The following is a 24,519-nucleotide window of genomic DNA, read 5'->3' on the forward strand; positions in this document are numbered from 1 at the left end:
AGCAGGGGCCCTGCGTGTTCCAAGACTTACCGCGGTTACGTTTGACGGCATGGCGGTTGAACGCCAAATCCTAGCTAGGAAAGGTATTCCGGGGGAAGTCATCCCTACTCTGATAAAAGCTAGGAAGGAGGTAACGGCGAAACATTATCACCGTATCTGGAGGAAATATGTATCTTGGTGTGAAGCCAAGAATGCTCCTACGGAAGATTTCCACCTGGGCCGTTTTCTCCACTTTCTGCAGACAGGAGTGGATATGGGCCTAAAGTTAGGCTCCATTAAGGTGCAGATTTCGGCCCTGTCAATATTCTTTCAGAAGGAATTGGCTTCTCTCCCAGAAGTCCAGACTTTTGTAAAGGGAGTGCTGCATATCCAGCCTCCTTTTGTGCCCCCAGTGGCGTCATGGGACCTTAACGTGGTGTTACAGTTCCTTAAATCACACTGGTTTGAACCTCTTCAAAAAGTTGAGTTAAAATTTCTCCCTTGGAAAGTGGTCATGTTGTTAGCCTTGGCATCTGCGAGGCGGGTGTCCAAATTGGCGGCTTTGTCTTACAAAAGCCCCTATCTGATTTTCCATGTGGATAGAGCAGAGTTGAGGACACGTCCTCAATTTCTGCCTAAGGTGGTTTCATCGTTTCATATGAACCAACCTATTGTGGTGCCTGTGGCTACGGGTGACTTGGAGGATTCCAAGTCTCTTGATGTAGTCAAGGGCTTAAAAGTTTATGTAGCCAGGACGGCTCGGGTTAGGAAAACAGAGGCACTGTTTGTCCTGTATGCAGCCAACAAGGTTGGCGCTCCTGCTTCTAAGCAGACTATTGCCCGCTGGATCTGTAACACGATTCAGCAGGCTCATTCTACGGCTGGATTGCCGTTACCAAATTCGGTAAAGGCCCATCCCACTAGGAAGGTGGGTTCTTCTTGGGCGGCTGCCCGAGGTGTCTCGGCATTACAATTTTGCCGAGCAGCTACTTGGTCGGGTTCAATCACTTTTGCTAAATTCTATAAGTTTGATACCTCATGTTTGCTCAATCGGTGCTGCAGAGTCATCCGCACTCTCCCGCTTGGTCTGGAGCTTTGGTATAATCCCCATGGTCCTTACGGAGTCCCCAGCATCCTCTAGGACGTAAGAGAAAATAAGATTTTAAACCTACCGGTAAATCTTTTTCTCTTAGTCCGTAGAGGATGCTGGGCGCCCGTCCCAGTGCGGACTAAATTCTGCAAGGCTTGTATATAGTTATTGATTACATAAGGGTTATGTTACAGTTTTGATCAGTCTCTGGCTGATGCTGTTTTGTTTCATACTGTTAACTGGTTCGTTTATTCCATGTTGTACGGTGTGGATAGTGTGGGCTGGTATGTATCTTGCCCTTAGATTAACAAAAATCCTTTCCTCGTACTGTCCGTCTCCTCTGGGCACAGTTCTTTAACTGAGGTCTGGAGGAGGGGCATAGAGGGAGGAGCCAGTGCACACCCATCTAAAGTCTCAAGAGTGCCCATGTCTCCTGCGGAGCCCGTGTATACCCCATGGTCCTTACGGAGTCCCCAGCATACTCTACGGACTAGGAGAAAAAGATTTACCGGTAGGTTTAAAATCTTATTTTTACATACCTTCTGACTCATAGTCCAGACTGGAAAAATCAAAAGTCTCCTCCAGAAGACAGGAATTGGCATTTGGGGACAGGAGTGCTATACTGTCCCTATTACGTGCAATTTCTTCCTGTAGACCCTTCAGCCAATCTTTCGTCTTTGGTCTTATTTTTACTGTTTTTCCTTTCACCTAACAGAAGAAAAATAGACCAATAAATAATGTATGGTACCTGTGCTGATATTCCAATGTGTAGGGAAAGAAAGCTTCTGGTAAGGGAATCAGAGGCTTATTTACGATGCATCGGGTTGTAAAATCCAGTGCTTATGATTGTGTATATGCCTGAAATGTAAACATTTTGAAATTGTGTCTTGCTAGAAAAAGCACTGCCCTTTTAAATATTGGGCATAAACACGATCAGAAGCGCTGATGCTTCGTGTATAAACCCCCTACCTCTACTAACGAATTCAAAAGTCTCATTAGTTATCCCTCAACAGTAAAGAGAATGGAAAAGAACATGATGGAGCATAATGTGTATGATGAGTGAAGGTATTTTATTTACAGCCAAATCAATGCGTTAAAATCAAATAACTTAGAAAGGTACATCTCAATGGTCTAGCAATCATGTCATTACATAATCGTGAAAACATAATATGGTATAAACCCATAAATCCCAGAATTCTGGGATTTATGGGCTTATACTATTTTATGTCTGCATGATTATGTAATTACATGATTCAGATTGCTATACCATTTTTATTTTTTGTAGCCCAGAGGGATGACTACTGTGACAAGAAAAAAGTATTTTTATAAACCGTACAGAGTGATTCACACATATATACATTTCAAATTGTAAATTAGATGGATTGCAATCAACAGATTTCTTCAAACTCTTCCCCTTCACATGACTGAGCAGCTAAAATGACAAGAGCATTTGGCCAGTTACCCACTGGCATTACAAATTTGTTTACAAACAGTGAAAGTGTGAGGATGGAACCCACTGGTTCAAATTCCAATAACCCTGTACACACTTCAGTTAGCATCTGTGTCGAATAATGTGTTTCAATTACATTTTCTTAGTATTTCATAAACAGTTGTACTAGGGTAACCTTATTTGTCATTGGGTGGTTCAATAAAAGCATGTATGTCTTATGTTTACTGGATTTTTAGGAAAGTCAGCAGTAACTGAATCTGTTTAGCAGAAATGACCAAATGTATGCCACTAAGGAACACACTGCAAAACTAGAAGATATGAAAAGCTTACTGGCAACTCTGTACACATGTTTAAGTATAATTCAATGTGAAAACTAATTTGGTCACCATAATGAACATATTTGTAACTATTTTGTGATATATCTTCTCTTAACAAATGCTGATTATACACTGAAGTGCCCAAAGTCATAGGATAGGTGACTAGTATTGTGTAGGACACCCACTAGACTGGCAAAGTGCAGCAACTCAATGTGGCATCAATTCCACAAGTGAACAAAAGACCTCTGGAGATGATGAACCATGCAGTTTGGATAGCTTCCTACAGCTCCCTGACGTGTTTAGGTGGACCAGTGGACCGAATCCATGCCACGTGAACACACTCCCACACCATTATGGAACCACCACCAGCCTGCACAGTGCCTTCTTGACAACTGGGGTCCATGGCTACATGGGGTCTGCATCAAACCATGGCCACATGTTGCCAATTAGCGATGCCACGAGTCCAGATGAGGCTTAGTGTCCAGTGTTGTAATGTTAACAGGTGCATTCTGGTGGTTCTTCTGCTCCCATATCCCATGGAAGATAAAGAACACTTCACTGACCTGCTGGACATGCATATGGTACCTCCTGCATTAAACGTAGATGTGATTTGAGCCGGAGTCGCTTGTCTGTTACCAAGGATAATTCTGGCCAGACGCAGCTAGTCACGATCATTAAGCACCCATGGTCGTTCACTGCGCCGTCAACGATGGGTGGCAATGCCTTCCATGAGGTATTCCCGGTACACGCGTGACACTGTAGCTTGAGGAATGTTGAATGTCCACACAAATTCTGAAATGGAATGTCCCAGCCGTCGGGCACACACTATCATGCCTCCTTCGTACTCCGATTATTCACAATGCCTTGCCATGAGCTGCCTAGCCGGTGTTCAAACTGACTCAAGAGATGTTAGAATACAACTGATGCAGATCTGGGCATTTCAAAGATTTCACATTACGGTGGTGCCACCTACCATTACCTTTACATTCTGCTATCCCATGACTTAGTACTTCAGTGTAAGTACACTCTCTCTTCACCAAAAGTGAGAATGTGTCACTTTATATTATATATTAGACTGTACTAAAGAAGACAGCAGAAGTTCCTTATACAGTATAATGTGTCATAAATGTGCAGTGAAGTAATGCATAGCCTAATCTTTATTATTACTGAATATAAACTGAAATCACACATCTTGTATAGTTCTGCAGGAGGAGAAAATAGCAATAATACATTCCAATTTACTCTGACTTATTCAGAGGGTATCATAAATCAGAAAGACACAGAATAATTGCATTTAAGCAGCTCATACTTTGTGCAGTTCCTCTGATGAGCCTGAATGCTATTAACTGGTTTAAGTATGCTACAATATCTTAAATTCAATTTACCGTCAAACTATCTAGCTGGAGAACACTTAATGCCGTCCTGCTGTCTGCAAACGTGACCATCATTTGCCCTCCAATTAACCTAGAAGAAGAAAAAAAATATATATAATCACAGCATACAGTACATCAATGATCAGTTCTATACTGCCTGTTGCCTTTATTAGTGTACTCATTAAATCGGAACTGACCCTAAAAAAAGGCAACTATTTTTATATGTTATAAATCCAGGTAAACAATACTGATCTTACATCCTTGGTCAGTAATATTAATATATTAATAAAAGCAAACGCAGAATGAATGCTATCATACAATCTTCTTTGCTCCTAGTATGAGTGATGTTAGGTGAGAATGTGAGAACTAATTTCTTTTTTTTTTTTGAATGAAGAATTTATTAGATATGACAGAAAAACGTTACACCATATGAATCAGATATCATAGAAAACATAGATAACATAATGGATATCAATAAAAATCAGTAAAGGTGGAACATATCAAAATACTGAAACATAGTATATTTTGTCTATATGAAGAAGAAAAACTGGTTAACAACCTGAAAAAATCCAAAACGGAAAAAGAAAGATTACATATAGGATTTTCAGGGATGGTCAAGTAAAGAAGCATGAGAAATAAGAGAATATGTAGAGAGGGAGAAGAGAAGAATGGTAAGGGGGAGGGGGGAAAGAGAAATGGGAGTTAAAGAATCGAAGAGATAGAGGTGTAGAAGAAGAGAGGGGTAGCCAGTCGAGGTGTTAGCGCTACACAAATGTAGTTTAGGAATCTGCAAAGTAAGATTAGACGGTTGCCAAGGGAGGTTTCGGCCTCATAGTAGGTGGTCCAAGGTAACCAAACTCGGACAAACTGAGTCGGAGTATCATGAACAACTGAGGAGATGCGTTCCAACCTGTAAGTCGACCATATAGCATTGATAGTAGCAGGGAAGGGAGGAGGGGTGGTAGATTTCCAATGTGCTGCAATTTGACATTTAGCTGTATTAAGTATATGGTTGATCAATTTGTGTGTGGGTCGTGGTAGGTGGGCTATCGGTCTAGCTAAAAGCGAGTAGAAGGGTGAAGGGTGCATATCAAAGTCAGTAATATTTTTGATCAATCTATGTAGTTCTTTCCAATAATGAGATATAATAGGGCATGTCCACCAGACGTGCAAAAAGGTCCCTTTCTGGCCACATTGACGCCAACATAGGTCCGGCGCATCAGGGTAAATAACACGGAGTCGAGTTGGGACTAGGTACCAGCGAGTATAGAGCTTATAAGCATTTTCTTTAATACGTACGGATATCGAGCATTTCGATATTGCTAGCCTAATTTGAGACCATTCGTTAGGAATGAGAACTACCCCGATGTCATTTTCCCAGGCCATCTCATGAGTTTCTTTAGGGGGCTGGTTGTAGGATAAAAGGATTTGATAGATTGATAATATGAGTCCTTTAGACGATTGGCGGGAACGACAGAGGGATTCAATAGCTGTAATGGGAGTTATGGGTGTACTCGGGGTGGGGCGTTCAAGTGAGTGGTAAAAATGTCAGATTTGTAAAAACTGTAAAACTCTATGAGGGAGGTTAAAGCGAGATTGTATGCTAGCAAAGTCTGGAAAGGAGTGCAAAGGGGGCTATGTCTAAAGGAAATAGGAGATTATGAGTAGTCCACAGTGGGAATTGAAGATGATCCATACCAGGGGTGAAGGCAGGATTGTTCCAAAGAGGGACTAATAGTGGGTGTAGCGAGCGAAGTTTATAGAATCGCGTACAGAAGTACCAGGTGGATAATGTGAATCGTATCGTAGGTAGGAGGGTGATAATCGTTGGACGATGTGCACGGGAACACCATAAGAGGGTAGAAGGAGAATAGACTGACAGTGTGTGGGCTACAATACATGTCCATACTCTCTGATTTGGGGGGGCATGCCAATGAATACCCCCTGTATTAAGTAGATAGCTCGATAATATTTAATAAGATCAGGAATGCTCCCCCCCCCCCCCCCCCCCGAAGTCTGGTGCTTTTGCAGTATTCGTATTTTAACTCTCAGCTTCTTATCTGCCCATATGAAATTCGGTGTGTCCCGTTGTAAATTCTTAAGAATTGATGTGGGAATATGTATAGGGAGTGTCTGCCACATATACAATAAGCGAGGTAAGACGTTCATTTTAACCGCCGCTGTGCGACCGAACCATTAAATAAATTGTTTGTTCCAGACTGATAAGTCCGATTTGATAGAGGCCAGCAATCTCGGGAAATTAGCAGCGTAAAGCCGGTGATATTATTTAGTGAGATAAACGCCCAAATGTTTAAGTTTCTCTGACGTCCTAGTGGATGCTGGGACTCCGTCAGGACCATGGGGATTAGCGGCTCCGCAGGAGACAGGGCACAAAAATAAAGCTTTAGGATCAGGTGGTGTGCACTGGCTCCTCCCCCTATGACCCTCCTCCAAGCCTCAGTTAGGTTTTTGTGCCCGTCCGAGCAGGGTGCAATCTAGGTGGCTCTCCTAAAGAGCTGCTTAGAAAAAGTTTTTAGGTTTTTTATTTTCAGTGAGTCCTGCTGGCAACAGGCTCACTGCATCGAGGGACTTAGGGGAGAGAAGTGAACTCACCTGCGTGCAGGATGGATTGGCTTCTTAGGCTACTGGACACCATTAGCTCCAGAGGGATCGAACACAGGCCCAGCCATGGAGTCCGGTCCCGGAGCCGCGCCGCCGACCCCCCTTGCAGATGCCGAAGATTGAAGAGGTCCAGAAACAGGCGGCAGAAGACTTTTCAGTCTTCATGAGGTAGCGCACAGCACTGCAGCTGTGCGCCATTGTTGTCAGCACACTTCACACAGCGGTCACTGAGGGTGCAGGGCGCTGGGGGGGGCGCCCTGGGCAGCAATGTATAATACCTTTCTTATGGCTAAAAATACATCACATATAGCCCTTGAGGCTATATGGATGTATTTAACCCCTGCCAGATCTCACAAACTCCGGGAGAAGAGCCCGCCGAAATAGGGGGCGGGGCTTATTCTCCTCAGCACACAGCGCCATTTTCCTGCTCAGCTCCGCTGTGAGGAAGGCTCCCAGGACTCTCCCCTGCACTGCACTACAGAAACAGGGTAAAACAGAGAGGGGGGGCACTTTTTTTGGCGATATTACTATATTTAAGCTGCTATAAGGATACAACACTTATATAGGGTTGTTCCCATATATATTATAGCGCTTGGGTGTGTGCTGGCAAACTCTCCCTCTGTCTCCCCAAAGGGCTAGTGGGGTCCTGTCTTCAATAGAGCATTCCCTGTGTGTCTGCTGTGTGTCGGTACGTGTGTGTCGACATGTATGAGGACGATGTTGGTGTGGAGGCAGAGCAATTGCCGGTAATGGTGATGTCACCCCCCAGGGAGTCGACACCGGAATGGATGGCTTTGTTTATGGAATTACGTGATAATGTCAGCACATTACAAAAATCAGTTGACGACATGAGACGGCCGGCAAACCAGTTAGTACCTGCCCAGGCGTCTCAGACACCGTCAGGGGCTGTAAAACGCCCTTTACCTCAGTCGGTCGACACAGACCCAGACACGGACACTGAATCTAGTGTCGACGGTGAAGAAACAAACGTATTTTCCAGTAGGGCCACACGTTATATGATCACGGCAATGAAGGAGGCTTTACATATCTCTGATACTGCAAGTACCACAAAAAGGGGTATTATGTGGGGTGTGAAAAAACTACCTGTAGTTTTTCCTGAATCAGAGGAATTGAATGATGTATGTGATGAAGCGTGGGTTAACCCAGATAGAAAAGTGCTAATTTCAAAAAAGTTATTGGCATTATACCCTTTCCCGCCAGAGGTTAGGGCGCGCTGGGAAACACCCCCTAGGGTGGATAAGGCGCTCACACGCTTATCAAAACAAGTGGCGTTACCGTCTCCTGATACGGCCGCCCTCAAGGATCCAGCTGATAGGAGGCTGGAAACTACCCTAAAAAGTATATACACACATACTGGTGTTATACTGCGACCAGCCATCGCCTCAGCCTGGATGTGCAGTGCTGGGGTGGTCTGGTCGGATTCCCTGACTGAAAATATTGATACCCTGGATAGGGACAGTATTTTATTGACTTTAGAGCAATTAAAGGATGCTTTTCTTTAAATGCGAGATGCTCAGAGGGATATTTGCACTCTGGCATCGAGAGTAAGTGCGATGTCCATATCTGCCAGAAGAGGGCAAAAGGACAGTCATATCTGCCCCGAGGCAGAGGAAAGGGTAAGAGAGGGCAGCAAGCAGCTCCTTCCCAGGAACAGAAGCCCTCCCCGGGTTCTGCAAAGCCCTCAGCATGACGCTGGGGCTTTACAAGCGGACTCAGGAGCGGTGGGGGGTCGACTCAAGAATTTCAGCGCGCAGTGGCCTTGCTCACAGGTGGACCCCTGGATCCTGCAGGTAGTATCTCAGGGTTACAGGTTGGAATTCGAGAAGTCTCCCCCTCGCCGGTTCCTAAAGTCTGCTTTGCCAACGTCTCCCTCAGACAGGGCGACGGTATTGGAAGCCATTCACAAGCTGTTCTCTCAGCAGGTGATAGTCAAGGTACCCCTCCTACAACAGGGAAAGGGGTATTACTCCACGCTATTTGTGGTACCGAAGCCGGACGGCTCGGTAAGACCTATTCTAAATCTGAAATCTTTGAACCTGTACATACAAAAATTCAAGTTCAAGATGGAGTCACTCAGAGCAGTGATAGCGAATCTGGAAGAAGGGGACTTTATGGTGTCCCTGGACATCAAGGATGCTTACCTGCATGTCCCAATTTGCCCTTCACACCAAGGGTACCTCAGGTTCGTGGTGCAAAACTGTCATTATCAGTTTCAGACGCTGCCGTTTGGATTGTCCACGGCACCTCGGGTCTTTACCAAGGTAATGGCCGAGATGATGTTTCTTCTGCGAAGAAAAGGCGTATTAATTATCCCTTACTTGGACGATCTCCTGATAAGGGCAAGGTCCAGAGAACAGCTGGAAGACGTAGTAGCACTAACCCAAGTAGTGCTGCAACAGCACGGGTGGATTCTGAATTTTCCAAAATCCCAATTGAACCCGACGACACGTCTGCTGTTCCTGGAAATGATTCTGGACACGGTTCAGAAAAAGGTGTTTCTTCCGGAGGAGAAAGCCAGGGAGTTATCCGAACTTGTCAGGAACCTCCTAAAACCAGGAAAAGTGTCTGTGCATCAATGCACAAGAGTCCTGGGAAAGATGGTGGTTTCTTACGAAGCGATTCCATTCGGCAGATTCCACGCACGAACTTTTCAGTGGGATCTGCTGGACAAATGGTCCGGATCGCATCTGCAGATGCATCAGCGGATAACCTTATCGCCACGGACAAGGGTGTCTCTTCTGTGGTGGTTGCAGAGTGCTCATCTGTTAGAGGGCCGCAGATTCGGCATACAGGACTGGGTCCTGGTGACCACGGATGCCAGTCTGAGAGGCTGGGGAGCGGTCACACAGGGAAGAAACTTCCAGGGAGTATGGTCAAGCCTGGAGATGTCTCTTCACATAAATATACTGGAGCTAAGAGCGATTTACAATGCTCTAAGCCTGGCAAAACCCCTGCTTCAGGGTCAGCCGGTGTTGATCCAGTCGGACAACATCACGGCAGTCGCCAACGTAAACAGACAGGGCGGCACAAGAAGCAGGAGAGCAATGGCAGAAGCTGCAAGGATTCTTCGCTGGGCGGAAGATCATGTGATAGCACTGTCAGCAGTGTTCCTTCCGGGAGTGGACAACTGGGAAGCAGACTTCCTCAGCAGACACGATCTACACCCGGGAGAGTGGGGACTTCATCCAGAAGTCTTCCACATGATTGTGAACCGTTGGGAAAAACCAAAGGTGGATATGATGGCGTCTCGCCTCAACAAAAAACTGGACAGGTATTGCGCCAGGTCAAGAGACCCTCAGGCAATAGCTGTGGACGCTCTGGTAACACCGTGGGTGTTCCAGTCAGTGTATGTGTTTCCTCCTCTGCCTCTCATACCAAAAGTACTGAGAATTATACGGCAAAGGGGAGTAAGAACGATACTCGTGGCTCCGGATTGGCCAAGAAGAACTTGGTACCCGGAACTTCAGGAGATGCTCACGGAAGATCCGTGGCCTCTACCTCTAAGACGGGACCTGCTTCAGCAGGGACCGTGTCTATTCCAAGACTTACCGCGGCTGCGTTTGACGGCATGGCGGTTGAACGCCGAATTCTAAGGGAAAAAGGCATTCCGGAAGAGGTCATTCCTACACTGGTAAAAGCCAGGAAGGAGGTGACTGCACAACATTATCACCGCATTTGGAGAAAATATGTTGCGTGGTGTGAGGCCAGGAAGGCCCCCACGGAGGAATTTCAACTGGGTCGATTCCTACATTTCCTGCAAACAGGATTGTCTATGGGCCTCAAATTGGGGTCCATTAAGGTTCAAATTTCGGCCCTGTCGATTTTCTTCCAGAAAGAATTGGCTTCAGTTCCTGAAGTCCAGACTTTTGTAAAAGGAGTACTACATATACAGCCCCCGGTTGTGCCCCCAGTGGCTCCGTGGGACCTTAATGTAGTTTTGGATTTTCTCAAATCCCATTGGTTTGAGCCACTCAAATCGGTGGATTTGAAATATCTTACGTGGAAAGTAACCATGCTACTGGCCCTGGCTTCAGCCAGGAGAGTATCAGAATTGGCGGCTTTATCGTATAAAAGCCCATATCTGATTTTCCATTCGGACAGGGCAGAACTGCGGACGCGTCCTCAGTTTCTGCCTAAGGTGGTGTCAGCGTTTCACCTGAACCAGCCTATTGTGGTGCCTGCGGCTACTAGCGATTTGGAGGATTCCAAGTTGCTGGACGTTGTCCGGGCATTGAAAATATATATTTCAAGGACGGCTGGAGTCAGAAAATCTGACTCGCTGTTTATACTGTATGCACCCAACAAGCTGGGTGCTCCTGCTTCTAAGCAGACGATTGCTCGTTGGATTTGTAGCACAATTCAACTTGCACATTCTGTGGCAGGCCTGCCACAGCCTAAATCTGTCAAGGCCCATTCCACAAGGAAGGTGGGCTCATCCTGGGCGGCTGCCCGAGGGGTCTCGGCATTACAACTCTGCCGAGCAGCTACGTGGTCGGGGGAGAACACGTTTGTAAAATTCTACAAATTTGATACCCTGGCTAAAGAGGACCTGGAGTTCTCTCATTCGGTGCTGCAGAGTCATCCGCACTCTCCCGCCCGTTTGGGAGCTTTGGTATAATCCCCATGGTCCTGACGGAGTCCCAGCATCCACTAGGACGTCAGAGAAAATAAGATTTTACTTACCGATAAATCTATTTCTCGTAGTCCGTAGTGGATGCTGGGCGCCCATCCCAAGTGCGGATTGTCTGCAATACTTGTACATAGTTATTGTTACAAAAAAAAATCGGGTTGTTATTGTTGTGAGCCGTCTGTTCAGAGGCTCCTACGTTTGTCATACTGTTAACTGGGTTCAGATCACAAGTTGTACGGTATGATTGGTGTGGCTGGTATGAGTCTTACCCGGGATTCAAAATCCTTCCTTATTGTGTACGCTCGTCCGGGCACAGTATCCTAACTGAGGCTTGGAGGAGGGTCATAGGGGGAGGAGCCAGTGCACACCACCTGATCCTAAAGCTTTATTTTTGTGCCCTGTCTCCTGCGGAGCCGCTAATCCCCATGGTCCTGACGGAGTCCCAGCATCCACTACGGACTACGAGAAATAGATTTATCGGTAAGTAAAATCTTATTTTTTCGGGTTGCCAACGAAAAGGATATTCAGTTTGTAGTAGTGAGTGGTCCGAGTGTGGGACGTTGATATCTAAAAATTAAGTTTTATCTGCATTGATGTTATAATTTCGAGTAGTGGCCGTAAGTGTGAGCTTCGGCGAACAGAGTCGGAAGGGAGATAGTAGAATACGTTAGGGTCAATATCACATCATCCGCGTATAGCGCTATCTTATGGTCCGAGTGTCCCACCGTGATACCCGTAATATTATCATTAAGTCTAATCTTCGCGGCTAGAGGTTCCATAACCAGGGCAAACAAAAGAGGTGAGAGGGGACAACCTTGCCGGGTACCGTTATTAATGTGGAAGGGTTCGGAGGAGAGGCCGCTTACCAGTATGGAGGCAGATGGGTTATGATAACAGGATTTTAATACCTACCGGTAAATCCTTTTCTCCTAGTCCGTAGAGGATGCTGGGGTCCACTTATTGAGCATGGGGTATAGACTGTTCCGCAGGAGCCATGGGCACTCTTAAGACTATTCAATGGGTGTGAACTGGCTCCTCCCTCTATGCCCTTCCTCCAGACCCCAGTTATAGGAACTGTGCCCAGGGAGACGGACATTTCGAGGAAAGGATTTACTTTAATACTAGTGGTGAGATACATACCAGCTCACACCTCAACCATGCCACACACATGGCAATCAACATAACACACGCCAACAGGCATGAACCAAATGCAGCAACAGGCTGAAACTAAGATAACACAACCTGTGCATAACTAAACTGCAGGTAAAGTACGCACTGGGACGGGCGCCCAGCATCCTCTACGGACTAGGAGAAAAGGATTTACCGGCAGGTATTAAAATCCTGTTTTCTCATATGTCATCGAGGATGCTGGGGTCCACTTATTGACCATGGGGTTTATACCAAAGCTCCAGTACGGGCGGAAGAGTGCGGATGACCCTGTAGCACCGATTGACCGAACTTGAGGTCTTCATCGGCCAAGTTGTCAAACTTGTAGAACTTAGCAAAAGTGTTTGACCCCGACCAAGTAGCTGCTCGGCAAAGTTGTAATGCCGAGACCCCCCGGGCAGCCGCCCAGGATGAGCCCACCTTCCTAGTGGAATGGGCCTTCACCAACGTCGGTAACGGCAATCCAGCCATAGAATGAGCATGCTGAATCGTATCTCTGATCCAACGAGCAATAGTCTGCTTGGAAGCAGGGCACCCAATCTTGTTGCAAGCATACAGGACAAACAAAGCTGTTCTAGCGACATAAATCTTCAAAGCTCTCACCACATCTAGAGATTTACATGTAGTGAATGTATCAGTAATTACTGGCACCACAATAGGTTGGTTTATGTGGAAAGATGAAACCACCTTAGGAAGAAAATGTTGACGAGTTCTCAACTCTGCCCTATCTTCATGGAAAATCAGGTAAGGGCTCTTGTGAGACAAGGCTCCCAATTCAGACACCCGCCGTGAGGATGCCAATGCCAAAAGCATCACCACTTTCCAAGTGAGAAACTTCAACTCTATCTTTTGTAGAGGCTCAACCCAATCTGACTGAAGGAACTGCAACACCACATTAAGGTCCCATGGTGCCACTGGAGGCTGGATGTGCAGAACCCCTTTCACAAAGGTCTGAACCTCTTGAGGGCAATGGTTTTTGGAAGAACACTGACAAAGCCAGAATCTGGACCTTGATTGACCCCAAATCGGAGGCCCGCCTCCACACCAGCCTGCAGAAAATGGAGAAAACGTCCCAAATGAAACACTTCCGCAGGAGCCTTCTTGGATTCACAACAAGACACATATTTTCTCCAAATACGGTGGTAATGTTTAAACGTTACTCCTTTTCTGGCCTGAATAAGTGTGGGAATGACTTCCTTCGGAATACCCTTTCGGGCTAGGATCTGGCGCTCAACAGCCATGCCGTCAAACGTAGCCGCGGTAAGTCTTGATACACGCACGGCCCCTGCTGCAGCAGGTCCTCGTGAAGAGGAAGAGGCCGAGGATCTCCTATGAGCAACTCCTGAAGATCTGGGTACCAAGTCCTCCTTGGCCAGTCTGGGGCAATGAAGATTTCTCGAACCCTTGTTTTTCTTATGATCCTGAGAACTTTTGGGATCAGCGGAAGTGGAGGGAAGACATACACTGACCGGAATACCCACTGGGTCACTAGCGCATCCACTGCTATTGCTTGAGGGTCTCTCGACCTGGAACAATATTTCTGAAGCTTCTTGTTGAGACAAGATGCCATCATGTTTACTTGAGGAACTCCCCAAAGACTTGTCACCTCTGCGAAGACTTCTTGGTGGAGTCCCCACTCTCCTGGATGGAGATCGTGCTGAGGAAGTCTGCTTCCCAGTTGTCAGTTGTTGCTGACAGAGCTCTTGCATGTTTTTCTGCCCAGAGGAGGATCTTTGTCACCTCTGCCATCGCCGCTCTGCTTTTCGTTCCGCCCTGCCTGTTTATGTACGCGACTGCTGTTACATTGTCCGACTGGATCTGCACGGGATGATCTTGAAGAAGATGTACCGCTTGTCGAAGGCCGTTGTAAATGGCACTCAATTCCAGCACGTTTATGTGTAGGCAGGCTTCCAGACTTGACCATTTTCCTTGGAAGTTTTCCCCCTGAGTGACAGCTCCCCAGCCTCGGAGCCTTGCATCCGTGGTTACCAGGACCCAGTCTTGAATCCTGAATCTGCGTCCCTCTAGTAGGTGCGGACTGTGTAGCCACCACAGGAGTGAAATCCTGGCTTTTGACGACAGGACTATCTTCCGGTGCATGTGAAGGTGGGATCCCGACCACTTGTCCAACAGGTCCCACTGGAATACTCTGGCATGGAACCTGCCAAACTCTATGGCCTCGTAGGCCGCCACCATCTTTCCCAACAACCGAATGCACTGATGGATCGACACACTGGATGGTTTCAATATCTTTTTTTTACCATTTTCTGGATTTCCAGAGCCTTTTCCACCGGAAGAAATACTCTCTGAACTTCTGTGTCCAGAATCATCCTGAGGAAAGACAATCTTGTTGTCGGTTCCAATTGTGACTTTGGATAATTTATGATCCAACCGTGTTGTTGGGGAATCGACAGGGAGAATGTGATGTTTTGCAATAACTGCTCCCTGGATCTCGCCTTTATCAGGAGATCGTCCAGATAAGGGATTATATTGACTCCTCTTTGACGAAGGAGGACCATCATCTCCGCCATCACCTTGGTGAATACCTTTGGCGCCGTGGAGAGATCGAAAGGTAACGTCTGGAACTGGTAATGGCAATCCTGAACCGCAAATCTCAGATAGACCTGGTGAGGAGGATAAATGGGAACATGCAGGTAAGCATGCTTGATGTCTATCGACACCATGTAATCCCCCTCCTCCAGACTGGAAATCACTGCCCGGAGTGATTCCATTTTGAATTTGAACCGTTTTAAGTAGAGATTCAATTTTTTTAGGTTCAGGATCAGTCTGACCGAGCCGTCCGGCTTCGGAACTACAAAGATGCTTGAATAAAACCCCTCCCCTTGTTCTGGACTACGACCTGGTCCTGACATAATTTTTGGATTGCCGCTGTTACTGCTTCTCTTTCTGGAAGAGAAGCTGGCAAGGTTGATTTGAAAAATCGGCATGGGGGAACGTCTTGAAACTCCAGTTTGTATCCCTGGGATACTATTTGCAATACCCAGGGATCCAGGCCAGACAGAATCCAACCTTGGCTGAACAGTTTGAGACGTGCCCCCACCCGAGCGGCCTCCCGCAAGGGAGTTCCAGCGTCATGCTGAAGATTTGGCAGAAGTAGGGGTAGACTTCTGCTCCTGGGAACCTGGAGCCGCTGTGGGCTTCTTTCCCCTTCCTCTTCCCCTTCCTGCAAAGAAGGGGGAACCTCTCGCTCTTTTATATTTATTAGGCCGAAAGGACTGCATGTGTGTGTGATAGGTCTTTTTTGCCGCTGCAGGTGCAGAGGGCAAAAACGTTGACTTACCTGCGGTAGCCGCCGAGACTAACGCATCCAGACCATCGTCAAATAAGGTCTCACCTTTATATGGGAGAGCCTCCATGTTTCTTTTGAAAACCACATCCGCGTTCCACTGGCGAATCCACAATGCCCGCCTAGCTGATACCGCCATGGTAGCGGCTTGTGAACTCAAGAGTCCAATATCTTTCATCGCTTCTAGCACGTAGGCGGCAGCGTCTTTGATATACCCTAACTTAAGGAGTATCTCATCTTTATCAACCGTGTCAATTTCTGATGACACGCTGTCTGACCATTTTTCAATAGCGCGACTGACCCACGAGCAGGCAATAGTGGGTCTGAGCAGTGTACCAGTGGCAACATAAATGGATTTCAATGTAGTTTCCATCTTACGGTCAGCCGGCTCTTTTAGTGAAGCCGTGCCAGGTGCAGGGAGAATAACCTTCTTTGTCAACCTGGATAGTGCACTGTCTAACACAGGGGGTGATTCCCATTTTTTCCTGTCCTCTGCTGGGAAAGGGTAAGCTACCAGAATCCGCTTAGGAATATGAAATTTTTTCTCAGGATTCAACAACATCCCTGCAAAGAGAGCATTTAGCTCGTGGGAAGGAGGCAACGTGACTTTGGATTTCTTTTCCTTACATAAATAAGCCTTCTCCTGAGGTACAGGCGAGGCTTCTGTAACTTCCAACACGTCCCTTATAGCCACAATCATATATTGTATATTTTTTGCCAATTTATGATCTATTTCTCTAGAGTCACTATCGTCGACACAGGAATCAGAGTCTGTGTCGGTATCAGTGTTCGCAAATGGTCTCTTATCTGACCCAGAGTGACTGCCTGCAGATGGAAGAACAGAGTCCTGAAAAATCTCATCTTCCACAGCTTTTCTCCAGCATTCAGCATGAGATTCAGACTTATCTAACCTCCTGTTAATAAGATGCATACTGTCATGTATTCTTTCACCTCATGCAGGCTCTTGGTGTGCCGGCAGTGCCACCACATTACAACTCTGTGTCCCTAAAATGCCTTCCTCCGGGGAGGAACTCCCTGCTTCAGATATGTCTTACACACTCACAGACACACTGGGACTTACAAGGGGACAGACCCACAGTAAAATCTGTCAGAGGGACACAGTATAGGAGCAGCCAGTTCACAAACCCAGCGTATATAATGTCTGTGAACACAGAATGCCCCCAGACAAATAGCGCTTTTACACAGAATTCACACTTGTAATGCACCACAAAACGCTTTGTGCCCCCCCTTAATTGCACCCTGTACTTGTAGTCAGAAGTGGAGAAGAGGACCAGCGTTGTCTCTGCAACCTGAGGAGAGAGAGAGAAAATGGCGCTGAGCAGTGTGCTGGCTGCCTGAGGAAGAAGCTCCGCCCCCGCAATGGCGCGTTTTTCACTCAGTAATGTTTGCTAATATTTATACTGGCGGGGGTAGGGCTGTGCCATCGGCATCTTATGCCCCCCTTTCACCAGTTTCTTGAGGTGTTTATGCTGCCCTGTCTTCCGACTTCTGGCTCTGCGGGGGGGGGGGGGGGGGGGGGGTGACGGCATGCTGTGGGAGTGAGCATCTATGCACAGCTAGCGTTCAGTTCCCTTCAGGAGCTATTGGTGTCCTGTCAGCCAGAAGCAGAGCCATGAAACTCTTCAGGAAGTTGGTCTGCTTCTGCCCCCTCAGTCCCACGAAGCAGGGAGTTTGTTGCCAGCAGTTCTCCCTGAAAATAAAAAACCTAACATAAGTCTTTTTCAGAGAAAATCAGTAGAGCTCCTCAGAGTGCATCCAGTCTGCCTGGGCACATTTCTAAAACTGGGGTCTGGAGGAGGGGCATAGAGGGAGGAGACAGTGCACACCCATTGAAAAGTCTTAAGAGTGCCCATGGCTCCTGCGGAACCGTCTATACCCCATGGTCAATAAGTGGACCCCAGCATCCTCTAGGACGTATGAGAAAAAGAGAGTTAATCCCGTGAAGGAAGGCACCTTGAAATCCCATGTTACACAGGGTTTGTTGCAGAAATGGCCAGGCAACCCTGTCAAAGGCCTTTTCAGCATCAAGCGCCACCACCAGGGTCGACAGTGAGCGGGTTGTCGCTATGTGGATGAGATTTATTAACCGTCTCGTGTTGTCGGAGGCCTGTCTATTGGGGATAAAGCCCACCTGGCCCGGATGGACCAAGGATGGCAGGATAGGGGATAATCGCATGGCAAGAATTTTAGCGAAAAGTTTCAAATCAACGTTAAGTAGAGAGATTGACCTGTAATTACCCATCTCCATAGGGTCCCTCTGCAGTTTTGGGATAACGATAATGTTGGCCCTGGTGGTGGCGTCATCGAGCGACCCGCTCTCCAATAACAAGTTGAAAAGGGGACGAAGCATGGGAAGTAGTGAGTCAGTAAATTTCTTATAGTAAAGGGCAGTGAAGCCGTCGGCCTGGTGCTGCAGAGCGGCGTAATGATTTAATGGCTGTTCTAATTTCCTAATCAGTGATCTCTGAATTAAGGGTTTGAAGCCGAGTCGTGGTCAATTTGTGTAGAGAGCAGGAGTTTAGGTATCGGGTGATTGAGGCAAGATCTGGGGGCGAGGCAGCGGAGTTGTGAGAGAGATTGTAAAGAGATTCATAAAAATGACGTAACTGCCGAGTCGTTGCTTGAGGATCATGGGTGGTAGCACCATTAAGACAATTCAATGTGTGAATACGATTGCGAGTGCGTTTAGCGCGGAGTTTACGGGCTAATAGGGTATCAGCTTTGTTAGATTTTTCATAGAAACTTTGCCGCACCCACAAAAGGGTCTGTGCTGCTTTCTTTGACAAAATTTGCGACAATTGTCCCTTAACAGCAAGGATTTTTAAATAAGTACGCCTTTTGGGGTATCTGTGGTGGAGGTCTGTTAAGGAGGCTAGTGAATTTTCAAGTTCCAATATTTGAGCCATTTCTGCCTTTTTAGACGCTGCTGCTAAACCAATAAGGGTACCTCAAAGAAAAGCCTTATGAGCTTCCCATAGAGTGGGTGGGGGAATATCAGGGGTGGCATTGAAGGCGAAAAAGTCTGAGAGAGCTGTGGTAAGGGCCTCAGCATTGCCCCTATGAGAACTAATTTCTAAGTACTGACCCCCTACTCTACAGAGGCACTAATGATTTCCTGTCACATGACTGCTCTATGCACTGTGGCTATCCCTTTTAAAGTAATTGAATATGAACTACAGTAATGTCACGCTATTCACCTTTATTAACCAGCAGGAGCCTCTGTTACCGGATGCGCTCCACATTGTGTATAACTGTTGTTCATCATGTTATTGTGTACACTCAGTGTTACAATGTAACAGTGAACTGCACAAATTCCTGTTTAACTCTAACACAGCGAGAATTTCATTTACATAGACAATGAGGTCTTGCAACGTGTGCAGCTAAGAAAATATACCAAAATATAGAATGATACAATGCATTATTACATACTGTGGCAGTATCATTGGAGGCTGCTTGTGGAGACAGAGACTAGTTGGGGTTCAAGCAGTCAGACAGTCAGGTGGGGACTGCTGTCAGAGAGGGATGCAAGTTGGGATGCCAGCGGTCATGTGACCGACGCCGGTTCATCAACAGCCCAAAGGTAACAGGTTTAAAAATTAGGGCCTGGGGGAAGAGGGTTATAGTTAGGCACTAGGGAGGGCTTAGGGTTAGGCACTGCGGGGGTGATGAGCCATAGCCGCCACTCCCAGTGGGTTAGCTGTAACCAACATCCCAGTATTATTAGCTATAGCCACCCCCTGAGGGTTAAAAATACTTACCCCCTCTGATGTCGGCATCAGTGTCGGGATGCCGATGTCAATCATGTGACCTCTGGAATCCCGACTGTCGGTATTTCGTGCCCAGTGTGCTGCCATAGCCCAGTGGATGCTAAATCCACACTATTGTCTGCAGGAGGCAGGGAGAACCAGAACACTCTGACACTGCATTTGTGAAGCTGGGGCAGACAGCCAATCCAGGCCAGTGCCTTGCGGGGATGTAGTCACCATCCCAGCGGTCGGGATCCCGGTGGTCAGCATACAGACGGCAAGAGGGGGCTGAGGACTATTCCCACTCACGGGTGTCCACAACACCCATAGAACGGGAATAGAACCTGTGGCGTGCGCAGCGAGCTACTGAGCCCACAAGGGGCTTCATTGCGCTCGCCCCCCTTCCGGCATTCTGGCGGCTGGGATCCCGTCGTCGGTATGCTGACCACCGGTATCCCAGGCGCCAGTCACCCATACCCAACGCGTGGCTGTGATATAACAGATTCTTTGTTTGCAGACTAGCTGCCCAAGTATAGTGATCAGCGAAGCAGTGAGATAGTGCCTAACCAGGGGCTAGGCTGTTTGTTATTTCATGTATTTACCTGAAAAGCTGTCTGTGGACCCTGATTAAGCACCTAGACAGTGAACCAATGCATCCCTCTACTGAGTTAATTACCCCAGATTACCACAATATATACAGATTATAGAAAAAGGAGATTTATGGTAAAAATTTAACTTTGTTAAATCTTTCTGCAAGGTACACTGGGTTCCACAGGGATAACATTGGGGGGTGTAGAGTTGGATCTTGATCCGAGGCACCAACAGGCTAAAAGCTTTGACTGTTCCCAAGATGCACAGCGCCGCCTCCTCTATAACCTCCGTGCACAGGAGCTCAGTTTTGTTAACCAGTCCAATGCAGTAGCAGGTAAAAGAGACGAAAACCGTTAGTAGTCACATACACCACATTCTCACGACAGGAGAAGGTATCAGTGGCTAATGCCATACAAGCCCAAAGAAGCTAAGTGCGTCAGGGTGGGAACCCTGTGGAACCCAGTGTACCTCGCAGAAAGAGATTTAACAAAGGTAAGTTTTTACAATAAATCTCCTTTTCTGCAGCGGGGTACACTGGGGTTCCACAGGGATAACATCGAGGATGTCCTAAAGCAGTTCCTCATGGGAGGGGACGCACTGTAGCGGGCACAAGAACCCGGCGTCCAAAAGGAGGCAGCCTGGGAGGCGGAAGTATCAAAGGCATAGAACCTTATGAGCGTGTTCACTGAGGACCACGTAGCCGCCTTGCACAATGGTTCAAGGGTCGCACCACGGCGGGCCGCCCAAGAAGGTCCAACCGACCGAGTAGAATGGGCTTTGATGGTAGCAGGAGCTGGAAGGCCAGTCTGTACATAAGCATGTGCAATCACCATTCTAATCTATCTGGCCAAGGTCTGCTTGTTAGCAGGCCAGCCACATTTGTGAAAACTAAAAAGGACAAAGAGGGAATCAGATCTCCTAAGAGAAGCGGTCTTCTTCACATAAATACGGAGAGCCCGTACCACATCCAAAGACCGCTCTTTGGAGGATAAACCTGGAGAGGTAAAGGCCGGAACCACAATCTCTTGATTAAGGTAGAAAGATGACACCACCTTATGCAGATAACCAGGGTCGAGTTGTAAGAACGTGCGGTTCTTACAACTCGACCCTGGTTATCTGCATAAGGTGGTGTCATCTTTCTACCTTAATCAAGAGATTGTGGTTCCGGCCTTTACCTCTCCAGGTTTATCCTCCAAAGAGCGGTCTTTGGATGTGGTACGGGCTCTCCGTATTTATGTGAAGAAGACCGCTTCTCTTAGGAGATCTGATTCCCTCTTTGTCCTTTTTAGTTTTCACAAATGTGGCTGGCCTTTACCTCTCCGTGCTGGTCACGGTGAAAAATCGGAAAGTGTGACCGACAGGACAAGGCACCCAAGTCTGAAACCCGTCTAGCAGATGCAATACCCAGCAAGAACAAAACCTTAAGAGTAAGCCACTTAAGGTCCACAGACTCAAGAGGTTTAAACGGAGACTCTTGTAAGGCATCAGGAACAACCGACAAATCCCAAGGAGCCACAGGCGGGACCTAGGGAGGTTGAATCCGCAAAACGCCCTGAGTGAATGTATGATCATCATCAGGCAGAGTCGCAATTTTTCTCTGAAACCATATCGACAAGGCAGAAATATGAACCTTGAGGGAGGCCAGACGAAGGCCTAAGTCCAGGCCCTTTTGCAGAAAAGCCAAAAGCTTGGCAGTACTGAACTTGCATGCATCATAATTGTTAGTCGCATACAAGCAAAATAAGAATTCCAGACCCTATGATAAATCCGAGCAGAAGCCGGTTTACGGACCTTCAACATAATTTGAATGACCGCCTCAAAAAAAATATTTTTCCCTCAGTACGGCAGCTTCAAGAGCCACGCCGTCAAAGCCAGCCGGGCCAAATCCTGGTAGACAAAAGGCCCTGAACGAGGAGGTCTGGGCGCTGCGGAAGCATAAGAGGACGCTCTATCGACCCTGCAGGTCTGAGAACCAATGCCGTCTGGGCCACGCTGAAGCGATTAGAATTAGTATTCCTTTTTCTTGCATGAACTTCCGAATTACCCTGGGCAGGAGTGACACCGGAGGGAACACATACGGCAGTCGAAAGTTCCATGGAATTGCCAATGCGTCCCATGAACGCTGCTTGAGGATCCCTTGTCCTTGCTCCGAGGACCGGAACCTTGTGATTGTGTTGAGATGCCATCAGGTCTACATCTGTTAGACCCCACTGTTCCACTAGAAGTTGAAAGACCTCCGGATGAAGACTCCACTCTCCGGCGTGTACGTCCTGATGACTGAGTAAGTCCGCTTCCCAGTTCAGGACCCCTGGAATGAACACTGTCGATAGGGCTGGCAGATGGCGTTCTGCCCAGCGAAGAATCTTTGACACTTCCGTCATGGCTTTGCGGCTTCGGGAGCTGCCTTGATGATTTATGTACACCACTGTGGTGGCGATGTCCAACTGTACTTGAACAGGCCTGTTCTGTACCAGAGGCAGGGTCAGTGTCAAGGCATTGAACACAGCCCGCAATTCCAGAATGTTTATCGGGAGGAGAGATTCCTACCTGGTCCACCGACCCTGAAGAGAGTGTTGCTCTAACACCGTGCCCCAACCCCGTAGACTGGTGTCCGTCGTCAGAAGGACCCAGTTGGAGATCCAGAATGGACAACCCCTGCTCAGTTGTTGGTCCTGCAGCCACCAAGTCAGTGACAGACGGACCTCCGGAGTCAAAGATATCATGTGAGACCTGATCCGGTGAGGCAGGCCATCCCACTCGGAGAGAATTAACCTCTATAGAGGGCGGGAATGAAATTGAGCGTACTTCACCATGTCGAAAGCCAACACCATAAGGCCTAGTACTTGTATCGACACACGTGGGCGAGAGAGGAAGCATCTTATCTTGTCCTGAAGTTTCAGGATCTTTTCCGGAGACAAAAACAACAGCTGGTTGTGGGTGTCCAACAGTGCTCCCAGGTGCACCATGCTCTGAGCAGGGACCAGGGAAGATTTCTTCCAGTTGTTGAGCCACCCGTGGGCTTGCAGGAATTGGACTGTCAGTTCCAGATGACGAAGGAGAACCTCTGCAGAATTCGCTAGGATCAACAAGTCGTCGAGATACGGCAGGATCCTGATACCCTGACGGTGTAGTAGGGCCCTCATGACCGCCATGACCTTTGTGAAAACTCGAGGAGCCGAGGTCAGACCAAACGGCAAGGCCTGGAATTAAAAATGTAGGTTGGCAATAGCAAACCGCAGGTATTGCTGATGCGACACTGCAATAGGTATATGCAAGTAAGCATCCTGTATGTCCAGGGATACCATGTAGTCCTTGGGCTCCAAGGCCAGAACAATAGAGCGAAGAGTTTCCATACGGAATTTGGAGACTTTCACAAACTTATTCGAAGACTTGAGGTTGAGAATGGGCCGAGAAGATCCATTCAGTTTCGGGACTAGGAACAGCGTTGAATAGTACACCCTGCCTTTCTGAGCCAGAGACACCGGCACTACCACTCCTGTGTCCAGGAGGGATTGCACCATCAGATGGAGAGTCCTTGCTTGAACCGGAACCGAAGGGACGTTTGTTGAGCAAAACTGGTGACGTTTATTGAAAGAGATGGCGTATCCGTGATGACGTCCCTTACCCAGGCGCCCAAAGTGGTTTGTAGCCATACCTGAGCAAACCGCAGAAGTCTGCCTCCCACCCCGGGATCCCCCAGAGGGAGGCCTGCTCTGTCATGCAGCAGGCTTGTCTGTTTTGGCAGCAGGCTCACGGGCAGCCCAGGCATGTTTAGGATTGGGCTTAGTGGATTTGGAAGTGTGAGCCTGTTTCGGGTATGCCTGACACTTTGCTTTACCTGGAGGTTGAAAGGAACGAAATGAAGTACTCTTAGCCTTTGGGGCCAAAGGAGTAGTAGTTGGCAGACATGCAGTCTTAGCAGACGCTAAGTCAGCGACAACCTTGTTGAGATATTCCCCAAAAAGAATGTTTCCCTTAAAAGGGATACCCTCCAAGGTCTTTTTCGAGTCCAGATCTACCGACCAGGACCGCAACCAGAGAATCCAGCGAGCCAGAATAGACGTGGTAGACGCTTTGGCCGCTAGGATACCTGCATCTGATGCCGCCTCCTGAATATAATGAGAGGCTGTAACAATGTATGAAAGACACTGTTTTGCATTATCAGGAAAATTAGACGGTAGTTCCGCTTCTACTTCCTGAACTCA

The 24,519-nt window shown here is 47.4% G+C and overlaps 1 protein-coding gene across 2 annotated transcripts in view; it reads right to left on the reverse strand.

Moving 5' to 3' along the window:
• Positions 1 to 24,519, reverse strand: part of SYNJ2 (synaptojanin 2) — a 468,795-nt gene that overhangs the window by 55,295 nt on the left and 388,981 nt on the right. For both annotated transcript variants that reach the window (XM_063917654.1, XM_063917655.1), the window contains exons 20-21: positions 4,222 to 4,300; positions 1,609 to 1,777 (exon numbers count right to left, since the gene is read on the reverse strand). In XM_063917654.1, coding sequence (XP_063773724.1) covers positions 1,609 to 1,777; positions 4,222 to 4,300 — 248 coding nt within the window. The remainder of the gene's footprint in view (positions 1 to 1,608; positions 1,778 to 4,221; positions 4,301 to 24,519) is intronic.

The sequence above is a fragment of the Pseudophryne corroboree genome, chromosome 4, assembly GCF_028390025.1.
Source record: "Pseudophryne corroboree isolate aPseCor3 chromosome 4, aPseCor3.hap2, whole genome shotgun sequence".
NCBI lineage: Eukaryota > Metazoa > Chordata > Amphibia > Anura > Myobatrachidae > Pseudophryne > Pseudophryne corroboree.